The sequence below is a fragment of the Trachinotus anak genome, unplaced genomic scaffold (genome assembly GCF_046630095.1).
Source record: "Trachinotus anak isolate AG129_WGS33_773 ecotype Australia unplaced genomic scaffold, CSIRO_AGI_Tana_v1 ptg000018l, whole genome shotgun sequence".
In the NCBI taxonomy this organism is placed as follows: Eukaryota; Metazoa; Chordata; class Actinopteri; order Carangiformes; family Carangidae; genus Trachinotus; species Trachinotus anak.
This window is the reverse complement of record NW_027273869.1, coordinates 1,073,204-1,095,038: the sequence shown is the minus strand read 5'-3', so window position 1 is coordinate 1,095,038 and position 21,835 is coordinate 1,073,204. Positions and strand designations below refer to the sequence as shown.

Sequence of the window (21,835 nt, the reverse complement as noted above, 5' to 3'; positions counted from 1 at the left end):
GAATAAAGGGGATGAAAAAACACTTACAGGGGCACAAATTTTCATCAAGATGAAAATTTATAAAAGTTAATCAAATTTTTTGACAAATAACAAAAAACAAAATAAAAAACCCCAAAACAAAACAAAAAAAAATTAAAGACCTCAAGAATTAGAAGAGCTTTTTGTAAGTTTTGCTATTGCAACATACACTCTACTTACCAGTCCAGAACTTTTGTTTTGCTTCTATTTCTATCACTTCTTCTACTGAAGTTAGCATGCTAACCAGCTCTTGTCACTTTTCGATACTGAGTCACTGAAAGAGTAGCTTCTCAGAGGACGTATTATAAAATCTCCTGTATTGTAAATGCAATGTCGTCTGAACCTCTCAGAAACAAAGCTGTTAATTCTAACTGTCTGCTACGTAGCGGTACCTACCTCCACCAAAATATTCTCGAAGCAGGTTTGTCTCAACAAAAAGAAAACAAGGATTTTACTTGTTGATTTGAGAGCACGATGATCATTCACAAGCTGTATTTATTAATTTCTTCACCAAAACTGTTCACTCTTGAACAAAGAATAATAAACAATTAATAATAAACATTTAGAGGAAGATTTAGATGGCAGCCTGCAGGTTTGTCCCAGCTGTTTTGTCGCTGCATTTTTAGTGTTACTTTGGATGAATGTAGTCCATAAATGTATTATTTTTTCATTCCAAGAACTGGTGACATTGACTGAAACAACACAGAAGATTACAGAAATGTAAAATGCTTATTTTTGCAACAGGTTAAGAAGATGCTTTTTTACCACTCAGGAGCTACAGATACATACATGCAGGTTGGAGGAGTTGTGATGAGGTAATTTGTCTATTCCTCCATCTCTCATGTTGTCGTTTAATTTAATGCATTGATGGAAATTGTTATAGATTTCAACAGTTTTCATTTTAAAGTTTGTTGATTGAAGGTCAAATAAACACTTCTTGACATAGAGAGGGCTTACTGTCAGTTGGGTGATTGGCTGTATTCTTTCCAGACAAATCATTTGAATCATTTAAAGTAAAGTAAAAAATTGTACACAAACAGACATTTGTCTCACTGGATTTCAAGGCCAATTATGAGACAGCAAAAAAAAAAAAAAAGACATTTTCTTGTAAAGCAGTGTGGAGGTCATATGTTTTCACTCTCAGCCTTCATGCATTTAGTTGTGGTCATGTGCATTAGCTAATTGGGTGACATGAACTTGTTGGCTTTATGTAATAATCGTAGGCTTTGCAGCAGGAGGAAAGCTCAGACAGCTCTACCACTGGGCTGTAAAGAGCTAGCCAAAGCCTGCTGCTAATTAGCTCAACAGGAGTCCATCACATTGATTTGTACAGTGAGCTTCATCTCCAGTCTGCGCTGGCTGTAATCAGGCTCAGTGCCAGCTCAAGTGTGCTACACAAAGGATGCAACAGTAATGCAGTGTGAGATGGATTCAAGCATCTTTGGATTTTTACCTGCTTTTCAGATGATCAGATAACCATAATAACTTTGCCGTGTTCTTAAAAGATAAAATGTATCTGTCTATCTTCTTGTCTGTGAAGAACTGATGCTCCTCAAAGTGTGAAATGCACAGACCAAACATTTTAGATGGGGTTCAGTTTTTCTCCTCACCTTCATCAACCATTGCTTCATCCTGTCATTATCACCACAAGAAAATCAGTTTGACAAATAAGTTTACAGTTGTGCATTCAGACTATATTTCATAATGATGTGTATAGGAACAGAAACAAGGCACCACGTCTGCAGTGAAAATGAGAATTGTTCATGTTTATTTCTTTAAGAAGGTTCATTGCACATTAATTAACACGAGCATTTGGCTCAATCATGTGAATTTGCCCGATTTAGCCACACAGGCTAAAAAAAATGTGATTGTCCAGTAATCACAATATTTGTGTCAATGAAAAAGGACACATCCAAGAAAAGCTATAGCCTGCTGTCTGTCTGTTACTGCTTAAAGCTACCTAAACTGTATGTTAACCTGAACTATTACAATGTCCTGAAGGACACTTTTATTAACTTAATTAATGCAGTGCATTGCACTAATGTTATAAACTTAAACATGTGCCAGAAACAACGTGTCCTTTGCTTAATGTTGGTTAAATTTACCTTTTTATCAGGCTTTGGCTGAATACATTAAATTAATGCATGGTTAATACCCCCACGGTCTATAGTTAACACAGATTACGAGCCTGGCAGGGCCAGGTAGCATTAGCATAGCAAATGCTAAATGGGATGCTAATCTTGACAGCGAAAAATAGGCTTAAAACAAAATGGTCACTTTTATACAATCAGACTTCTTTTTGTAACCAGTGGAGTCGCCCCTCGCTGGCCTTCAGAAAGAATGCAGGTTTAAGGCTCTTCATCCTGGCTTCACCTTTCAGACCTGCAGGTCTACGTCCCTTTTTATATATAGTCACATCCAGTCTTCCATTCCTGATCGCAGCATCCACTGTTTTCCATTTCAAAGGCTTTTTTCCAGTGGCTGGAAGGAAGAGGAGCTGAAAGTCTCTTTGCTAATCTCTGGCACAGTGAGAGCTCATGGTCACAACAAGCAGTTGTGTTAGAGGGTGTGACAAGAGGAGCTGTGATAGAAAATGCAGAGAGTGCATCAGTGCAGCTGTTGGGGCTAAAAACAGAACAGGACCGAGTGCCCCCCGGGGATGCTCTGAGACTCCTCTGTGATGTCACACAGCCAAAGTGACGCCTACCTCCATGGTTTGTTGTTACCAGACATTGACTCCAAGTCCTGTACCTCCCTCACTTACCAGGGGTCAGGATGTAGTGAGTTTACAGATCCAGTTTCTCTGTTGATACAAGCAAAGAAACCGATGCTGGCAGAAAAAAACAGTCACTGGAAAGTGATTATGAGAATGTATCACAGAGGCTTGATTCAACTTGATGGTCTTTTTGATGCTGTAGTTTGTTGTTGTGTTGTATTGTATTATGTAAGTTGTGCCACATATTTTGCCCACCTCCTGCACTGTGTTTTTCAGATGCCTGGTCTCTACCCCTGTGCTCTCTGCTAGTTATGGATGTGACACAGCTGCGAGCTCAGAAGCACTTAACAGCAGACTGGATCTCTGAAAGATGCATGTCTGTGTCTGCATGTGCACTTACACACAGAGAGAACACACAGAGAGAAGAGGACGTGGTAAATTATTCATTCAAGTTGAGGTCATGATGATTTCATGAGGATTCCCAAACACAGTGCTCCATTTTTAAATGTTTGCAGTCTGCGGGTTTAGAGGGAAGAAGCATTACACACACAGGGAACTAAATTTTGAAAGCACAATCATGGTTTATTACAATGCTGGTCTGACCTTTGACCTTTCTTCTTATCACATTGTTTTCACCCAATGATATCTGGAAATGCAGCAACATTGCCACAACAAAGCCAAGTTAGCAAAAACAGCAGTGTTAGTTAGAAAATTAGGTTTGGCAAACTCATTAGGAAGAGAAAATAAAGATGAAGAGTAAACAGTATTAGCCAAACTGTCTATTCTGCTGACTAAACTGATAAACTGTACTGGTAAAAAAAAAAAAAAAGGACAGCAAACCCTAACTTACTCTGATTGAATGAACTGATGTGGGCTTAATTTGTAAAACAGAAAAGTGAAAAGTCTGACTGAGATGTTCAGCAATCTCATGTGGATATAATGTTTGGGTGTCTACATACTTTTGGTCACGTAGGTCTCACGTATGGGATAATCAGTGTTGATTTGTGTCATCTTTCTCTACACACAGAACCTACAAATTTACTGTAGATCTTGTGCAGAGATGAAATTTTCTTGTTTTCTTGCTGCTGCTGCTTCTTCCTCTCAACGCTTAATGCACAAGTTTAGTTTCCACAGACATCTGCACCTGCGCATGATGCGTTCAATATCATAACTGATCACAGTACGGTAGAAGCTGAGCCAACGATAGCTCGCCTAGCAGCTAGCCAATCACCAGTCAGAGATCCAGGATTATCCTCAGTGTGAAAACCTCCAAATCAAGCTGCTGTCCTCTCCACTTACCAAGCTCCAGCCTTTGTCCTCGGAACATGGTCACACCAAGCATCAACCTCTGGGGCTGAAAAATGAAGCCAACACTGAAGTGACAAAAACTGCTGTTTGATGACTGCTTAATGGCTCCAGCAGTGAGTCAGTCCCCATAGACTCCCATGTTCAAATGTCCAACTTTACAGCAGAAATAAACATGTTTACAGCCTGGTACAAGAACTGTTTTGGTCTCTAGAGCTAATTTCCCCCTTCATGACAACTGTACAGGTGAATTTTATAGAACTCACCTCTTAACATTTTATTAAGGGTTAGACAGGTGGATGAGTATGTGCTTTCCACAAACACACGGCCCACCTTTTTGACCATTTTTGGATAAGGTGGAGTCAGACATGGTGACAGTGGAGCAGCTCACTCTGAGCTTCAAAACAGCTCTTCAGACAGCTGTGGGTGGCGTCATGGAGGCTACGTTCATCTTTATTCACTGTCTATGGGTCACACACCCACAAAAATTAGAGAAACTATACCTTTAACAGCTGGAGGTCAAGCTAGCTTTCCGAGACACAACAAGAGGGCAGTAAATTACATGGTGAATGCAAACAAGCATTGTGGGACAGAAAGCTGTTCTGAGATCGGATATAAGGAGAGATGTCACTTCCACTTCATGGACTTCAAGTTGAATTGATGTCTATTTTTAGCTTTGACTGGGCAAACACTGCTGGCCTTGCCTGCCCTGATGGCACAACACTGCTAGACGGCAACTTGTCAGATTGACTTTTTAAGAAAAAAATACTTGCAGTCCTTTGACAGTGTCCCTGAGAGTTCAACATACTGCAACTTAACAAACATGTGCAAATAGACAAAACACAAGGAACTGTCCATTAATAACCGGTGAGCCAAAAGCATTTCATACATGTCATTGATGAGATTCTGTGCAGAGGGACTGTGATGGAAGCTCAGCCACACCACTGAGCTCTGACGCCATGCACATGATAGTATTTTAATTTGCTTGAACATGTCTGGGTTAAACCTCTGGTTAGTTAGACTGATGTGAACAGAGTGTCTGATTTTCCAAGTGCACAGCGAGTGATGTGTTTGGTTTTCCCATCAGTTATTTTAAACTTTAACTGGGCAGTTTACATGAGCAGTGGAAGGTGCACAAAGAGTTCAACTGCAACAGATCATCTAAATCTAAAGGAAACATTGTCATAGTGTAGAATGCATCATGCAGCAGCTGTTCCTGGGTCCACATAGACGCTAGCCTCGATAAAATGAAACCTAGTAGCTAGCATCTCATATGATTTCTTTCCCTCCCTGCTGCTGTCTTTGTCTCTTGGTGGCAGATTAAAGAGGACACTGTTCTCCCACGCCTGCAGGGTTTATATGGATATTGATCCAAGTGTCTCAGAACTGCTCACACAGAAAACAGCTAGTGTGAAAAGAGAGAGAGGTAGGTTGGAGAGAAGGATCTTTTCCTACAAATGAAGGCTATAATTCTTATTATTTTCTTCAGGGTCTCACTGAGGAGTCAGATAACACAGGCTTTAGTTTTCATCATGTCTAAACAGAGGTACCTCTGTACTGTATTTTCATGACCAAATAACTGAGAAGTATGTTTGTCAGTAGCAGACACAGAGAGTTTTTGTTTTAAATGTATCAGCTTGAGAGCAGATGGTTGTTGTGAATATCTGGTTCTGAAAGAAGTCATTCTGACTGACTACATCACATCAGGAGATGCACCTGAGCGGCTGCTGATTCACCAACAGTCTTTTCCAAGGTCATGGTTCCTGTTTGAGTGCTGTGGGGTAGTAAGACACTCCAGACCGCTGCAAATTCTTCATGACGTCCAAAAACAGATCTGCACACACAGCTTTGTTCACTACATTTGGTGTGTGCGTACATGTCCAAGTTCACATATTTTTGTTGACATGTACATGTTGACATGTATAGATGTCCATGCACAGTCCACAGTCCACACTGCCATAAATTCTGAGGTACAGGACAATGTCAAAACTATTCAAGCAAATGTGTTATTATTCATTTTTGGTCATTTTTCTTCATTTGGAGTAACGTGAATGAAGCTGGTGGAAGAGTTCAGATTCCTGTCCGAGGAGCTGAGATCAATTTCAATTTGACTTGATCACCATTTGCACTCAGTGATGTAATGTAATGTAAAAGTAAAAACCCTGCTGTTGTAGTTCAAAAAATGTAAAGAAAAAAATGTCTCCTCTTTCCTCACTACTTTATTCAGCTGTGAAGTTCTAAACCTGTTTGGTGATGGTTCCTGTGTGTAAACGGTGGCATTGTCTTCAGGAAGGTCACAGGATGGCTGTTATCTTCCTACTGCCTGAACCAGACTCTCTGCGTGTGTGTGTTTGTCTCCTGCAATTCCTATTGCAATATATTTTTGGCGGTAAACTGACCTTGATACTGGCAGCCAGGCTCCATTTACTCACCCAACAAAGGACGGTCAGACACACACACACACACACACTGGCATTAACACAGCTTACAGTTAAATCAGCTGCCTGTAATATTTAGCCTATTGTGCTGACCAGATGTCATAGGGGGAGGTTCACGGTGAGATGTTGCAGCAGACCTACACACCTGCGCTCCTCTACACATCTGTGTCACACTGAAGATCTGTTACTGTTTTCTGAACAAATCTGGATTTAGATGGTTTCATTCTTCAGACTGGCTGAACTGCACCTTCCAGTGTTTGTATTATCAAAGGCTTAAAAGACATTTGAAAGGAAGAAGATCCTTTTGGTTCACTTCTGTCTCTGATTTTTTTGTCTAAAACATGTTTAAACCAAAGGAGGGAAACAAGTGTCTTTGTATGAAAAAGTATCACAGTATCATCATATATATCATATAAACCCTGCAAGGTATCTTTGTCCTGTAACATCAAGAGCAGTAGCTGAACATGAACTGAAGGTGTTGTGATATTTGGGTGTCAGTTTGCAGACATGCTAAGGAACACAGCTCATTAACAGCAACATAAGGTGACATATATGTACAGAACAAACAGACAGGTGACGAGTCACAGGAAATACTAACCAGTACGGTTCTGAGCCACCACGGGCCACCAGAACAGAATCATTACCCCTCAGCATTAATTGTACAAGTCTTGGAAATCTACTTGAGGATGAACATGGATTTTTCCAAAAGATATTCCTTCATCTGGTGTTTTAATGATAGTGGTGGAGAGCGCTGTCAAACACGTCAGTCCAACATCTCCTATGGGTGTTCAGCTGGACTGAGATCTGTGGATGGAGGCATTGTCAACCTGTTTCTCATTTTTCAGGTTTTTCCTTTCATTTGTCACCTGCCTATGTTTAACAGTTCAGTCAGAAACACACAGTGAATTGATCATTTACAATAAATGGTTGTACAGTCAGATTTGGACGTGCAGGGGAACTGATCCCCCTAATGAACACATACATACATGAGAATTACAATTTAAATCAACCAAGGTTTAATACATGAGGAGGTTGACTGTGGCATGACAGTGTGAGCAGTGTCATACAGAGAGCAGGTGTGAATGGTGTCACTGTACTCATGAATATGATTGGTGGTTACTTGTCAATAGCTGATGAATGAGCCACTCATGGTGAATAATGAATGAAGCAGCTGATAATGTGCTTCACCTGGAGGACTGTTTACTTTGTGCAGAGCAGTCGTTTACATTGTGAAAGCTGACTCGAGTCACATGATTAGACCTGAGTCAGACTGAGGTTAAGAATATGATGATGTCAACTTGACAAAATCAAAAAAGACTTGCAGATCAACTCAGCAGTGACAGGTGACTTCCCTTGGACGCTATTTGACCTGGAAGCATTTGACTTTGGGATTTCAGCCCGACTGGAGCCTTACTTGTGACTTGCGAAATAATGGCTTTGTCCTTTCCTTGTTTGTCAAACTAGCAAACTTGTGTAAACATGGACCTGCCACCCTGAGCATGCTCATGGATGTCTGCCCCAAAAGCTTCTCTCCAGGGACTGCACACAGCACCACATAACGGTTTCAGAGAGAAGTACAGTGGCCATGTTAATGGTAATGCAGGAAGATAAAGTATATGTGATAAGTGTATTTAATTTGTTTAAAAAGAGGAATAAATGACATTAGGCTATGATACACATCCAGTACTTCAGTCAATTTATTGTTGGTTTTGTTCTTTTCATGGGATTTGTTAACAAGACGAAATCATAAATATGACTCAAGTTAGATACGGAACTGTCTGCTTACTCATTTAAAGTCACTCTGGATGGAAATTTTAGATGAATGTCCAAACAAGATGTGAATTGTACTCTAGCTGACTTGGGCAGGGATTAGTTGTGTGTCAGGGCTTCACTTCCCTGTGTCACCTGAGTCTGTCTGCAGGCCGTTAACATCATGTATCACGAGGAAATGGTGAGAAAGCAAGAATGTGAACAAGACCATCGGGAAGATGAAGCTAGAAATCCTAACTGACGAGGTTGCCTTTGTCTGACTCTGGGTCAGCCTGTGTGTCTGTGATGACTGGAGTTAGACAGATTACATTAAAATGAATGACTGCACAATACACCAGTCTGTCACCATGTCACATGAGGTCTAAATATTTGAGCAGTGAACAGTCTGAGTGCAGAGCTTGTCTCAGGTGCAGTGTAGTCTCATGTCTTTAAGACAGAGAAATGAATGATCCTTGAATGGTTTCTGTCAAAGTAGGACAGTGTGGAATCAACTACATACTTGATGAGATTTTATACTATCAACCATTTTGCAAGAGCAGACATCACTTTCCCATCTAGCCTTAGTCTCTGCACCATAAACCCACTCTGATGTTTCAGACAGCATCACTGAGCCAGGGACAGTTTTATGGGAGACTCTTCAGTCTGGCTGCATTAGTATGCTGACAGAGCAGCGGACTGAAGACACAAGGGAGACAAGACTGAGAGAATCAGTGCGATAGATGCAGTGAAAGAGGGAAGGGAAATAGTGTGAGATCAAGGTTTGGGGCATGGCAAACTGAAGTGTGTTTTGTGGTAGTTCTTATGTAGACGAATGAATAAGATTGATCCTTGTTATCAGTATCACTTCTCATTTCTGTCCTTTCACAGCGTCCTGCCTCTCTGGCTCTGTTTCTCTGTCCCCTTCTCTCTCTTTGTTTGTTTTGGACTTGTCCTAGTCTCCTTCAGTCTGAGACAGGATGAGGTCAGAGCTGGCAGTAAAGCTCTGTGTATAATAATTAGGACACTGGTGTCGGAGTGACGGTAAAGGCAAGTGGCAGATGAACATATTGCTTCTGGCCAGTTCAAACCTCCTAGACATGGCCTCCACCATTTCTATATGATCTCAGCATTTTTCAAATTTTTCTGGCAGTGCAACAATAGTAACATCACCTCATACTATGGTTAAAGGTCCCACATTTTTTCACACAGTGTTTTATTTGAAGTCTTGGTATCCATAAGAAGATATGTTTGTGGTTTTAAGAACCGAAAACCATCTCAAGCCCCTTTTCCACTGGTCAAAAAACCCGCTATGACCTGCTAACATCAGGCTTTTGTCAGCAATAGAAAAGGGTACAATCAGAATCCACACCCAGGTCAAATGACTCAGATGCAGTAGACATAGGTATTTATGGGCTCTGCCTCCAATCGGCATTGATGTAAACATAAAACCCGGGTGAACCTGAACCTTTCCCTGCTGTAACGTTTGTAGGAGCACATAGACACAGGCCTGTCATCTCTCCAGTATGGTGCTGTTACACCAGATAGTGAAATCTGCTGCACATGAAAAAAGTCTGATGAGGGTTCTGAGACAGAACCAAAAAACTGAACTAAAAGAGGCTAAAACATTCCATGGAGCAGATTGTATGGGTCCGTGAATACAATCAAAGCCCTTTGACATAACATATGACATAACATACTTATTTAATCCACGATTAATATGCAACCATGTGATTAATGTACATAATTCATGTAGGATGAGATGAGACGTGAACGCACACTACTACTGACCTCCATGCCCCAAAATTTTTTGTTGCATCTGAACATAATACACACAAAATATTTCGACACTAACTGAACCAACACCAGCTGCCAGAAGGCCAGGGTCCCAGGTTTCCCAGGCTGCATGGAGCATGTCTCAATGATCTGGGAACAGCTAAGAAGGAGAAAAAATCTTTGCTCATCATATAGTTAGACCTGGCCAGGTTGCACAGGTCAGTACCACACCAGCTCATTGACTTTATGCTAGATTTCTAAATCCCAGGCAACATCAGGTCATGGTTATGAGCTACTTCCAGGATATATACTCGTGTGCTTCGTGCTGCAAAATTTCGCCACTGTCAGGCAGCACCACATATAAGGATTGCAGTGGCCTCCTCCACATGGCAGACCAGCCCATCCACAGTCTGATAAGGCAATATACATCAAGTCTCTCAGACACAGAGACGTGAAAAGCCTTTCAGCAGCTTTCAGCAGGCCCGTCAAAGACTGACTCAAGCTAGATCTCCAGAAAGTACAAGGTGTGGTTCTATCACTTCACTCTGTGGCCTCAGTGTTGTGTGAAATCACCTGTACAGCCATAAACAGGATGGATGCCACTTCCAACTCCTGCAGACTGAAGAGTTCTCTGATGAGGCAGTGAAGGATATGCACGTTCAAGTGGTACTGCAAGAATATGCAGGGCTGAGGAGGAAGTGCAGAGGGCTGTGAGCAGACTGCAACTTGAGGAGATGTTGGGCAGGGTACGGACAGGGTGGGCAGGCCTTGGATGGGCTGACCCACATAGCCTATGGTCCAAAGAGGACCTCATTACTCAGGGTGTTGCGAGTTGAACAATCAACTGAGCAGACTTCTTGAAACTACCACAGGCGCGACTGAGCTTTCTCATCAGGACCTACGACACCCTACCCTGCCCTTGCTACCTCCATCAGTAGGGACAGAGCAAACCTGTGGACACCAGGGGACCATCCATGTCTTTCTGTCACACTTTCTGTCATATAATAAAACAGCACTGACACAGGGTCGGTTTAGATGGCGACAAAACCAAGTGTTCAGGCAGCTGGCAGAGGTGGTGGTGGAAAAGAAGGCAAGAGATAAATAAAGAGAGCCCAGCAGGGAGCCAACAGAGGGTCCACCTTCTCAGGCAGGGGGAGCCTGCAGCTAACACCAACAGGGGACATCAGCTCCTGACATTTGGGTGGGGGTGGAGAATGGAGGAGGACCTGAGAAAAAGGTTGAACTGACAGTGCCACGTGAATAGGGGCTGGAGGCCGCCCACCGAGGAGGGGGATAAATAAGTACAGGGAAGGTGGATGTGGATGGAGGTGCTGAGGGTTAGGGTTAGGCTTTGTTGGAGACTCAGCTACTCAAGGTCCTGGGGCTACAGGGAGCTAGACTGCATAAGGCAACCAGGGAAGTAGTGGTGGAAGACTTTTTGGCTCTGGCTTTGAAGACAGGACAAGGCAGGGGTGACATACAACTCCTGCAGAGGGTGTGAGGGAGATGTCCCTGTTCACTGCCCCACCACCAGGAGATGTTAGGGGATAAGGGGTGAAACATCTATGACCAGTGGTCCCCAGCTTATCACCCTGCACCTAACAGCAGGCAGATGTGCAGGCCTAGCAGGAGGAAGACCTACCTGTAGAAATTAAATGTAGGTACAGTACTGTTGGCTGTGTTTTCAGTGGAGGCTCATTAATCTCTCAAGTAAACATACAGTCTTACACACATCAGTGAGCAGAGGGACAGGGAGCAGCACTGCTCAGAGTCCCAGCCTACTGTGTTTAACTGTGCTTACACTGCAGCTCCTGTGGGAGAATGCACAGTTATGCATTCTGTCTATGTACAGTGATTCTTGCAGCAGTGCCTATAATCAAAACCACATATTGACTGGAATAAGAACAGTGAAGGACTTAAAAGAGGAGACACAGTAGTTCCCCCCATACTCTCTCTCTCTCTACCTCTCTCCATGCCTCAGATTCCACTCAGTCAGTTCAGCCTAGCGTGGTCCGTTCAGTGGATTCCTTCCCTCCGTGTTCAGTGGAGCAGTGACTGGGCTGCTCATGTGAAGCAGCTCAGTGATCATGAGGCTGCTGACCTGACTCATCTGTTTACATGCTGCCCCTCAGTGTGATTTGTCCTGAAGTGCTTCCAGTGACACACTCTGACTACGGTTTATAACATATAAAGAAGCTGATAAGAGTGACATCAGAATCAGAAGCTGAATCACTGCATGTTGATTGAAATGCAAAATGAGCAAAAGTTGTTTTGCAATGCATATATTTGGATGCTCACATCAGATGCATAAAGGCATTTCCTGTGATAGAGAAGCAAGAGCTGGACCCACCATGGGTTCTAACAGACGTCACAGTACAAGAACAAGGATATATACAAATTCTTCACACTGGTTTATAAATCTTATACTGGGAATTGACAGGCAAAGTGCTGATGTTTTTCTCTGCAAGGTTTTATTTGGTCATGTGTAGTGTGAAAGGTTACAATGTGATGCTGGTATGGAATTCTAAACCATTTTCCTTTCATTTCCCCTTAACGTAGCTTTAAGCCTGGAAAAAACATATTTTCACCAAAGAGAAGAAGCTCTATGAGCTTGCTCTGGCTCTGTGACAATAAAATAATTTTTTTCAGTTGATCATTTCAGTCATTTACCCAGTATCAGATTTAAGTTGCATTGAGTGGTTTGCTTTTTCACCATAATCTTTGATAAATGATTGTTTATCCAAGCGCTTGCTCGTTGTGGGAACTGTTGGGTTTTTCTCTGTAACAAAGTAAGGTCTTGACCTTGCCCTGTAAAGTGCCTTGAGATAATATATATTATGATTTGGCGCTATATAAATAAAATTGAATTGAATTGAATTGAAATTGTTTGAGTGTTGATATCTTATGGTACACCATCCTGTTTTTTACTACTTGTAAAATAAATGATTAATCATTTAAAAATAATAAAAATAGCAGAAAACATAGAAATGGAAAATTCCAAACTGACTTATGTATCATTGATAAAAGGTGAATAGTACTAACAATTGCCCATGGGTTCATGGGTTTCATGGGGTACTAAACTTCTCAACAATGTTTTACTTGTGAATTGAATAAAGCATTTTCTTTCCAACATGGGAATGTAGCAACTTGTGGACTATACTTCGAGAACATTTGTTATCATGGGCATATTAAAAAAATCAATCACCTAATTATGTCTAGAGAACTCACCATCTCCTCTCCTGCTCTGTTCCAGGCATTCGGCCAGGCCTACTCCACCCAACGTAAGGTGGCAGAGGACGGGGAGACCATTGAGGAGACACTGCTGCAGGAGTCTGCCACCAAGGAGGCCTACTACATGGGCCGTCTCTTGGAGCTGCAGTCAGAACTGAAGCACAGCCGGGCCACAGCCTCCAACACCCAGGCTGACAATGAGCACCTGAGCACCGTGCTGCAGGAGCTCAGGGAGGTAATGTGCAGCAGCGAGGGTCAGATGTCTTTCTCATGTCATACAGGAGCCAGCTGGGTGCTCTGTTAAAGCAGGTCACCTTCATATACAAAAAGGCTCAGTTTTAAAATTTAAAGGAAAAGTACAACATTTTGTGAAATATTTTTGGGGTACATTTTATTTATTTATTTTTTATTTTATGAAAACAAACAGGAAGTGATTAATTTCTATTCAGTTTCAGCTGACCACATGGTTTCCTGTGCAAAGACTTCTTCCACTCTCTTTTTATGAAAAGCTAATCACTGTTATGTTTACTCAAGTAGCTGTCTTGGGTCAGAAACAGCGTGCAGCTTCAGCTCTGTGTCTGTTGTGTCTCAGCAGAGTAATGAGATGTTGGAGCTGCAGCGCAGCCGGATGAGAGAGGAGATTAGGGAATACAAATTTCGAGAATCGCGGTTGCTCCAGGACTACACGGAGCTGGAGGAGGAGAACATCTCTCTGCAGAAACTGGTGTCAACACTGAAACAGAATCAGGTACAGATGATTCAGACACACATGGACGTAAAGACTACAGACCTGCAGCAGAGAATGAATCAGGTGTTCCAATGGTGGAACTTGTATCATTTGCTGTTAAAGTCATAAGCACATTATTGTACTTAGATTAGATGATTATAAGAAGCTCCATAAGAACCTCTGGTAACATCTGGGGTCAGTTTTACGAGAACTTGTAGACACTTCAATAAGCACAAAATTATTCTGTCTGATTCTTTACTAGTTTGAAAAAGGAGGAATAAAACTTTCATTTTACCGTGAAGATTCTCAGTCATCCAGGTCACGGTGTCTCTTCGAGCTTTACGAAGGCAGCTCATCTCATCTGAAAGGCTTCTTCCGGGCTACCTGACTGGTGGGGAGTTCCCATCCAGCTGCCTTCGTAAAACTCAAAGAAAAACGTTCTTTTCTAATAGTTTCATCTAAATTCTAAATACTCAGTGTTTTATGGTTATTGTGGTTCCACAGTTGACGGAAATGTTTGGTTGAAAAGGGTTTATTGTGTCCCAGCGTCTGCCACCTGTCAATCAACCATGTACTATATGCTGCCACACCCCCTTAAGGAGCGGGGATACTTCTTCTGGGAAGCTTGTATGATGGTCAAATAGCATCTGAAACCTTTTCAGGGAAAGGGAAAAGTCAGGGAGATATTTAAAATTTCTCAACACCATCACCTGTGTGATTGTTTCAGTTCAGATTAAATGTACAGAAAGTTTATGAAAAAGAAATAGATGAAAGGAAATATACAAAGAGAAAAAAAACTTTTGCAAACTCTTTTTTTCACAGCTAAAGCTAGGAAGAAACTTAAACCAGATTTACTGGCCCATCTCTTGATCTCCATCCCATTAATCTGTCTGTGGCTCCATCTGTGGTCCAGGTGGAGTATGAAGGGCTGAAGCATGAGATAAAGGTCCTGGAGGAGGAGACAGAGCTCCTCAACAGCCAGCTACAGGACGCGCTGCGTTTGAAGGAGATCTCAGACGCCCAGCTGGAGGAGGCTCTGGAGTCTCTGAAGAATGAGCGTGAGCAGAAGAAACACCTGCGCAGGGAGCTGGTCCACCACCTCAGCATGTGTGATGTGGCTTACACCGGCAGTGCCCACCTGACATTCACCTCTGCCCCTCCCAGCGGCACCGCCACCCCAACAACTCTGCTCTCCCCAAACACAGAAGAGCCGACAAGGTGGATGTTGCACACATGAAACAACAAATGGAAAGAAAATGTAATGTTTAGATTTTAGTGATCACAAGAGCTTCACACTGTCTCCAACAAAATCCACCTATATCCTACTGACCTGCTTTACCAAACGTGAGGAATGGTAACTGTTTCCTGAATTACCTACATCGTCAGTGAATTCACATACTGTCAGGTTTAGGTTAGTAAAAGGCATTGTTAAAGTGAGATGAAGTATTATATATTATGTCCTGTATTTGTCTGACTTTAAAGGACAAGGTTGGCAGTATTCTCCATTCCCAAAACCAACAGTGTGGCCTTTAATGTGTGAACGCTTACTGATTACTCTGTCTATGGCTCTCAGCTGCATATACTCATATATACTTTAATTAAAAAAAGACTGAGGAATTTCTTACAACAGCTGGACACAACTGTTTTTACTTTACTCAAACAGGAGGAAATAGTGCATTTAGTGGGGACTATTTTCAGCAGCGGATTAAGAGGAAGCAGAAAAAGAAGAACCCTTATTATCCAAGTCTATAGTTTTTGGAAACAGCAGAGCTCTGTGTCTCAGAGGAAGAAGATATAACAGCCTCACATTAGTTGTTAGTCGGATTAATTCATTGTTGGTTTGAGTCTGCACTGGGATTTTGCTCTAAGAAAAATCTAGTATATGTAGCATCCTTGAACTAGGTGCTTTGATCTTTTTTTTTTTAACATGTTTTAGTTGCCAGGAAATATGTTGGTCATTAACAAACGATCATTTTCACAGATTTGTTCAGTGAATATTACCTGCATTACATTTCCTATAAAAGGTCAGTTACAGTTGAATGTCATTTTCAGGAGGTAGGTTTTGTGCACTTCCTTTTACACTTGAAAAGTTGTACTTGGTAACAGATGACAGAAAGCACCCAGTGATAGAAAAACACCGACCTCCTGACTGTATTCTTTTATACTGTCCTAATTCTATAAGTAATGATTGTAGACTCTCACTTTTGAACTTTGTTTATTGTGCTGGTTATAAATCTCAAATTTTCTACTTTCTACTATGTGGCAAACAAAGTTCATTCCTGGACTCTAACATCTACTTTACCCTGATCTGCCAGATGTAACGGCCACCTCCAGGGCGGAACGGGAGCAGGGACAGCTGCAGGGCCAGTGCCCAGGGCCAACGGAGAGTGCAGAGGGCCGGGTCGAAAAGCTGAGGGGATGGCAACGCTGGACCTCTACAGTGAGATGAACCTGACTGAGATCCAGAAGCTCAAGCAGCACATAATGACAGTGAGTGTGTGTCTGATCAGTCCAACAAAAAGGAGGCGTGGGTCACAGTGTGACACTGATACATGGAGCAAATAACACACTGATGATGATGGAACAGAGCAGGCAGTATAATCACCAAATTCAAAGTAGCCTCTGGGAGCATTCCTCCAAACTCAGTGACCCTCCGTTTCCTAAGCTTGTGTCTGTGGAAATCAGAAAACACCCGACACTTTATTCTTTGTTTTCAGTGTCTGCTGGGTTCAGAATCCAGCAGCTGTCTCCTCTTTAAAAAAACAAGGCTTTTGAATAATTGAATGTAAAACCATGCTGACATACAGTATCCCCTCTGCGTAAAGCCCTCTGTTTCTCACCTCCTCCCCGCGTCTCCTCCTGATGCACACTGACACTTCTTCCCAGCACCTCCTCTCATACCCTCCCAACATCTCAGAGCATTTCTCCAACATAATGAATCAGTGCATGCTCAGATCACTACAAAGCTGTACATTGTGTGTATATGTACTTTTGTGTGCATGCGTGTGTTTGTGTGTGTGTGTGTGTGCGCGCGCCTCTGCTTCAGTTCCTGTAGGTGTAATCCCATCCCTCCCTGCTCTCTGCAGCCTCTCTGATAGGCTGGGCTGCAGGAAGAGCTTATTTATATCTTGGCTGATACCCTACACTATTGACCAGGCCCTGGTGGATGGGTGGATTTCATTGCTCCTTCTGCTGTTGCTCTTTTTATTTGAATGAATCCTCCTTTTGTGCTGCAGTATAGTTTCTTCACCAGTAGAACTTGACCTTCAGTATGAGGTGTTATGAAGTGAAGTAGTTGTATGAAGTATGAAGTAGTTTAAAAGGTTTGAGACAGTTTTTATGGTTCAGTGTATTAAAGGTTTGGTTATTGTGATAGGTGTATTGGGAACAGTCTGTTTGGAAGTTTAGTGTTATCTGAACGTTGCATCTGCAAAACTGCCTTTGAGAGGAAGATACCACAATAACTGTAGATAAAACTTTGAGGTTTATTTGAAGTTTGTTGGCTGAGCCTGTAAATACATACACATACAAAACATCTAGGATTAATACATCAATGTATGTTGTGCTCTTCCCTTGCTGCTTCCCTTCAGGTGGAACGTGAGAAAGTAACACTGATGACAAGCCTGCAGGAGTCCCAGACGCAGCTCCAACACACCCAGGAGGCCCTGACCGAGCAGTATGAAAAGACCCTCCGCCTTAGCCAGAAAGTCACTTCCCTCCGCCGCCTGCAGCGAAGGGCCCACAGCAGTGTCACCTCTCAGCTCAATCCTGAGGCCCTGATGGAGCTGGGAAGAGATGAGGAGGAGGCTGAAGGGGAAGAAGGCACTGAGGAGGATAAGAGTGAGACAATGAACAAAAGTCAGGTGTTTTCATACCAAACGCCCGGTCTGGAGATCCTGCAGTGCAAGTACCGCGTGGCTGTGACAGAGGTGGTGGAGCTAAAGGCGGAGGTGAAAGGCCTCCGTGAAAGGCTGGCTCAGTGTGGGGAGGGAGCAGTGGAGGAGAAGCCAAAGCGAAGCAGTCAGCTCCAGAAGATGGAGAAGCAAGTGGCCTCATTGGAGAAGAGCTGCCGGGAGGGCCGTGAGAAGGTGAGAAGGTGGACTGACTGTGTCTGTCTGAACAGAATAGGAGATAGTTACATAGATAAAGGATTTTTTCCCCTCCCTCTCCCCTCAGATATCTAGTCTGGAGTTGGAGTTGCAGGCAGCTCAGTCAGCAGCCAATGAGAGCCAGGGGGCGCTAATTGCAGCTCAAGATGAGCTGGTGATGCTGAGTGAGGAGCTTGCCCAGCTCTACCATCATGTCTGTCTGTGCAACAATGAGACGCCCAACCGTGTCATGCTGGACTACTACAGGTCTGACTGTTATTTTGTCAAAGGGAAACACACAGCAATAAAAGAGTAGAATAAGATTTTCACAAAGTACAGTGACTGATGCCCAGTTTGACACATTTCACCTAATATTAGTCCAAACTATGCATTTAATTTCTTATATTTTATATTTATCTATATTTATTATAGATTCCGACCATCACGCCTGATCCTAACTGAGAATTAGACCTGCTCTGTTTGTTTGGGTTTATTTTGCTAATAAATGTTGTCTTTCAAGCACCAACTGTCCTATCAGTCTTGGTGGGTGCTTGATCCAGTCCATATTTCTGCAGATCCCCATCAAGATACGCAGAGGGTTAAACATGAGGTCATGAACAGAGCTCTCCTGGACTTTCAAGACAGAATACTCACAGTACTCCTGCATCAACTAGATTCTCCTTTTTTGCATAAACATGTTGGAGGAAAAGTTGTTCACACAACCATGTTCACAGAAGCACAAGTTCCTTTTTTAAAAATGGGACAAACGTTCCAGTCTACCATGCAATACTGAGAACAACCAGGAATGAGCTCATCCTTCAGCAATTAAGGGTAAATCTCAGCTGCATCCAGATTAGATTCACTCTTTGTTATCGAACACTTTAAAATTGTGGAGCTTGCTGCTGCCTTTGCAGAGAACCACCAGGTTTGTCCTAAGCCTCTGACTCAGCATCTTCTGGGAGTGTCATGACTATTCCTTCCTCAAAGAGATCTTTCCATTGCTCAACTATGGGCGCATCTCACTTTCTCATATCTCCTTTCCATCAGTCTTTCCTTCACTTGCATCCTTTCCTTGGATCATTGTGGCAGTAGCTGATCCTTGGCCATAACAAGATTTGAACAATATTTTAAATTTGTGCTTTCTTTCTACCTCCTTATCTATCTAGAAGCCTAACAGTGAAACACTGCATTACAATGTGAAAGTTGTTATGACCTGAACTCTTGAAGTGTGAGTGAGGCCTAAACCACAAGAGGAACACTGGAAGTGAAGAAAATCTGCTTCACAGCAAGGAGAGAGGAATCAAGGAAACAAGTGTTTAGAGAAGTTAGTTGTCCTCTGAATCATCATCTGAAGCGAAATCCAGAGAGCGTCACAGCTGGATCTGCTGTACCTTGGATGTACCTTTATCCTCATTCAGAGTTAGCAGCTGTCCTCCTTTGCTCAGAACTGCCAGAAGAAATCCTTGCGTCCCCTCCTTTGAGTCAGCATGAAAGTCCTTTGCCATGGTGTCCTGGACTTCTTCTATATGCAAGTTTTTACTTATGCTACTATAAAAGCTGCATTTAGGACCTCCTGAGCTTGTCCACTGCTTGTGTCCAACAGCAAGTTCTTGAGAATAGCAACCTTCTTGCCACAGCTCCAATCAACTGTCTAAAACACATTTCATGCCCCAATCCTGCCTGAGTATTGGGATTTGAAGACCTTGCAGACAGGGACTCCCATTAGTTCACAGTTTACCTTCATTTTCATGTTTGGGTTTACACAGGTTTGCCCAGTCTGTCCAGTAACTTGTTCCCCACCAGAGATGACACATCACATGTCTCATCCCAAGTCAGTCTGCCCCAAAGCCCCCACCTTCAGATGGTTCCCATCTGGTAACACACTGCCTACACTTGTCCTTATGAGTTGTGACCCCATAGGGCAGCAACTTCATGTTGTGTCTTCAGTCAGGAAACTGGTGAGCTCCCCTCCCAGGCCTGTTCAGCAGGTGCTCTGCTTACACCTTCAGATAATGCTGGACTGTACTTTTTCCAGAGCTTTACCACCAATGGATTAAAGGTTGTGTGAGTTAAAAAATCTTATTCATGCTGTCTCTTCTTCTAGACAAGGTAGAGGGCTCAGGGGCCTCAGTGCTAGTCTCAAAGCCATGTCTTCAGACAACAGCAAAGTTCTCCTCACACCACGCCTTGCCAGGCGGCTGGCTGCTGTCGCTTCGACAACCTCAACTCCTGGGGAGTCGCGGAGCCCCTCAGAGTCTCCATCCAAAGAGCCCCTATCTAGGCAGGGTGGAGGGGAGGAGAAGGAGAGAGACAGTGAGGGCCTCCAGATGCCATCTGAGCAGAGCCAAACGGCCTGCACACCTCCAACACGGTCACCCAGTATCAGTGCCTCTTCATCGTCATCGTCATCATCATCGCCTGCCATGGAGCCAGCTGGTGAGCTGCGCAAGGAGCCCATGAACATCTATAACCTCAATGCCATCATCAGAGACCAGGTAGAAACAGTGCCTGTGTTGGTGTCGAAATTCCCTTTGGCCTTTCATTCCTCTCTTACACTTTTCTTTCCAATTACTTTGCTCCTTTGTCAGAATCACCTCACCCCTCATTCAACCCTCTTGCCCCCCCCCCCCCCCCCCCCCCCCCCCCCCTTCTTTTTCTCCACTTTATTTTCTTCCCTAAGAATTGACACCTCTAGAAAACTATGGTCTGTTTCTTCATTTCTCAGTTTGCTTTTTCAGCTGTGTATTATCATACTTTTCCTTCCTTTCTTCCTCTCTCTTATTCTCCCACAGATGAACTTCCTCCTTTTAGCCAAATTCACCTTCACAATTGAGTAATCCTCTTATCTCCTCTTGTTCTTACCTTGTCTTCCCTCCACATCTCCTCTCCTCCCCCAGGTGAAGCACCTCCAGAGGGCAGTAGACCGGTCTCTGCAGCTGTCCAGACAGAGAGCTGCAGCCAGAGAACTGGCTCCTCTGCTGGACAAGGACAAGGAGAGCTGCATGGAGGAGATCCTGAAGCTCAAGTCTCTGCTTAGCACCAAGAGAGAGCAGATAGCCACCCTCAGACTGGTGCTCAAGGCTAACAAACAGGTACAGAGGGCAGACATGTGATGTGCTATGAGTGTAGGGCAGAACGATACAAGTCTGACATTGTTATCTAATACAAATAATGGGGCAGTGCTGTGGCAGGGTGACACAGTTGCAGGGACAAAATCATGATCTTGGGATGATAGCAAGAAGATAAAGGAAATAATTGTTCATTAGGCTGGAACATTCCCAAGAACATGACCCTTGTCTGCAAACTATCCAATCAGAATATGGCATAAAATGAGTGTAAATCTTCTTTACTATTGTATTCATCCATCCTTCCATCCATCCATGGTTGTGACTTATGTTAGCGTTTCCGATGAGGAAATGAATACACAGCCTTTACTGTCAGTTGACTTTATTGTGATGTGTTGGTACTGGGACCAGGATTCCTTCCTAATCAGATTCTTGGTAAATGAAGGATGTCTGACAAGTGCACTGAGGTCAGTTGCTACACTGGTTCTTTTTCCTGTGCATCTATCTTGCAAACCAGATATTTGCACAAAAGTTTCAATAGGCAATGGCTTTATTCTAAAAAGAAAAATCCAAACACAGCCACCAGTGCTGGGTTTAACAATGTCTTTAGGGAATGAGCCCAGTAATTTATAGTCCAACTGTTTACTGGCTCACACTTTCCTGAAATGCATTAATCAGTAAGGTTGATTAAATGACTCACTGGGTTGTCCCAAACTTTTTCCTCA

The 21,835-nt window shown here is 43.0% G+C and overlaps 1 protein-coding gene across 6 annotated transcripts in view; it reads left to right on the top strand.

The window, feature by feature from the left end:
• LOC139634904 (protein bicaudal D homolog 1-like) overlaps positions 1-21,835 on the top strand; it is a 40,218-nt gene that overhangs the window by 4,912 nt on the left and 13,471 nt on the right. For all 6 annotated transcript variants that reach the window (XR_011694098.1, XR_011694099.1, XM_071501639.1 and 3 more), the window contains exons 2-9: positions 13,253-13,465; positions 13,826-13,978; positions 14,871-15,175; positions 16,273-16,447; positions 17,548-18,045; positions 18,134-18,312; positions 20,150-20,540; positions 20,943-21,137. Coding sequence is in view for 4 of the 6 variants with exons in the window: in XM_071501639.1 (XP_071357740.1) it covers positions 13,253-13,465; positions 13,826-13,978; positions 14,871-15,175; positions 16,273-16,447; positions 17,548-18,045; positions 18,134-18,312; positions 20,150-20,540; positions 20,943-21,137 (2,109 nt within the window). In the remaining 2 variants the exon portion in view is untranslated. The remainder of the gene's footprint in view (positions 1-13,252; positions 13,466-13,825; positions 13,979-14,870; positions 15,176-16,272; positions 16,448-17,547; positions 18,046-18,133; positions 18,313-20,149; positions 20,541-20,942; positions 21,138-21,835) is intronic.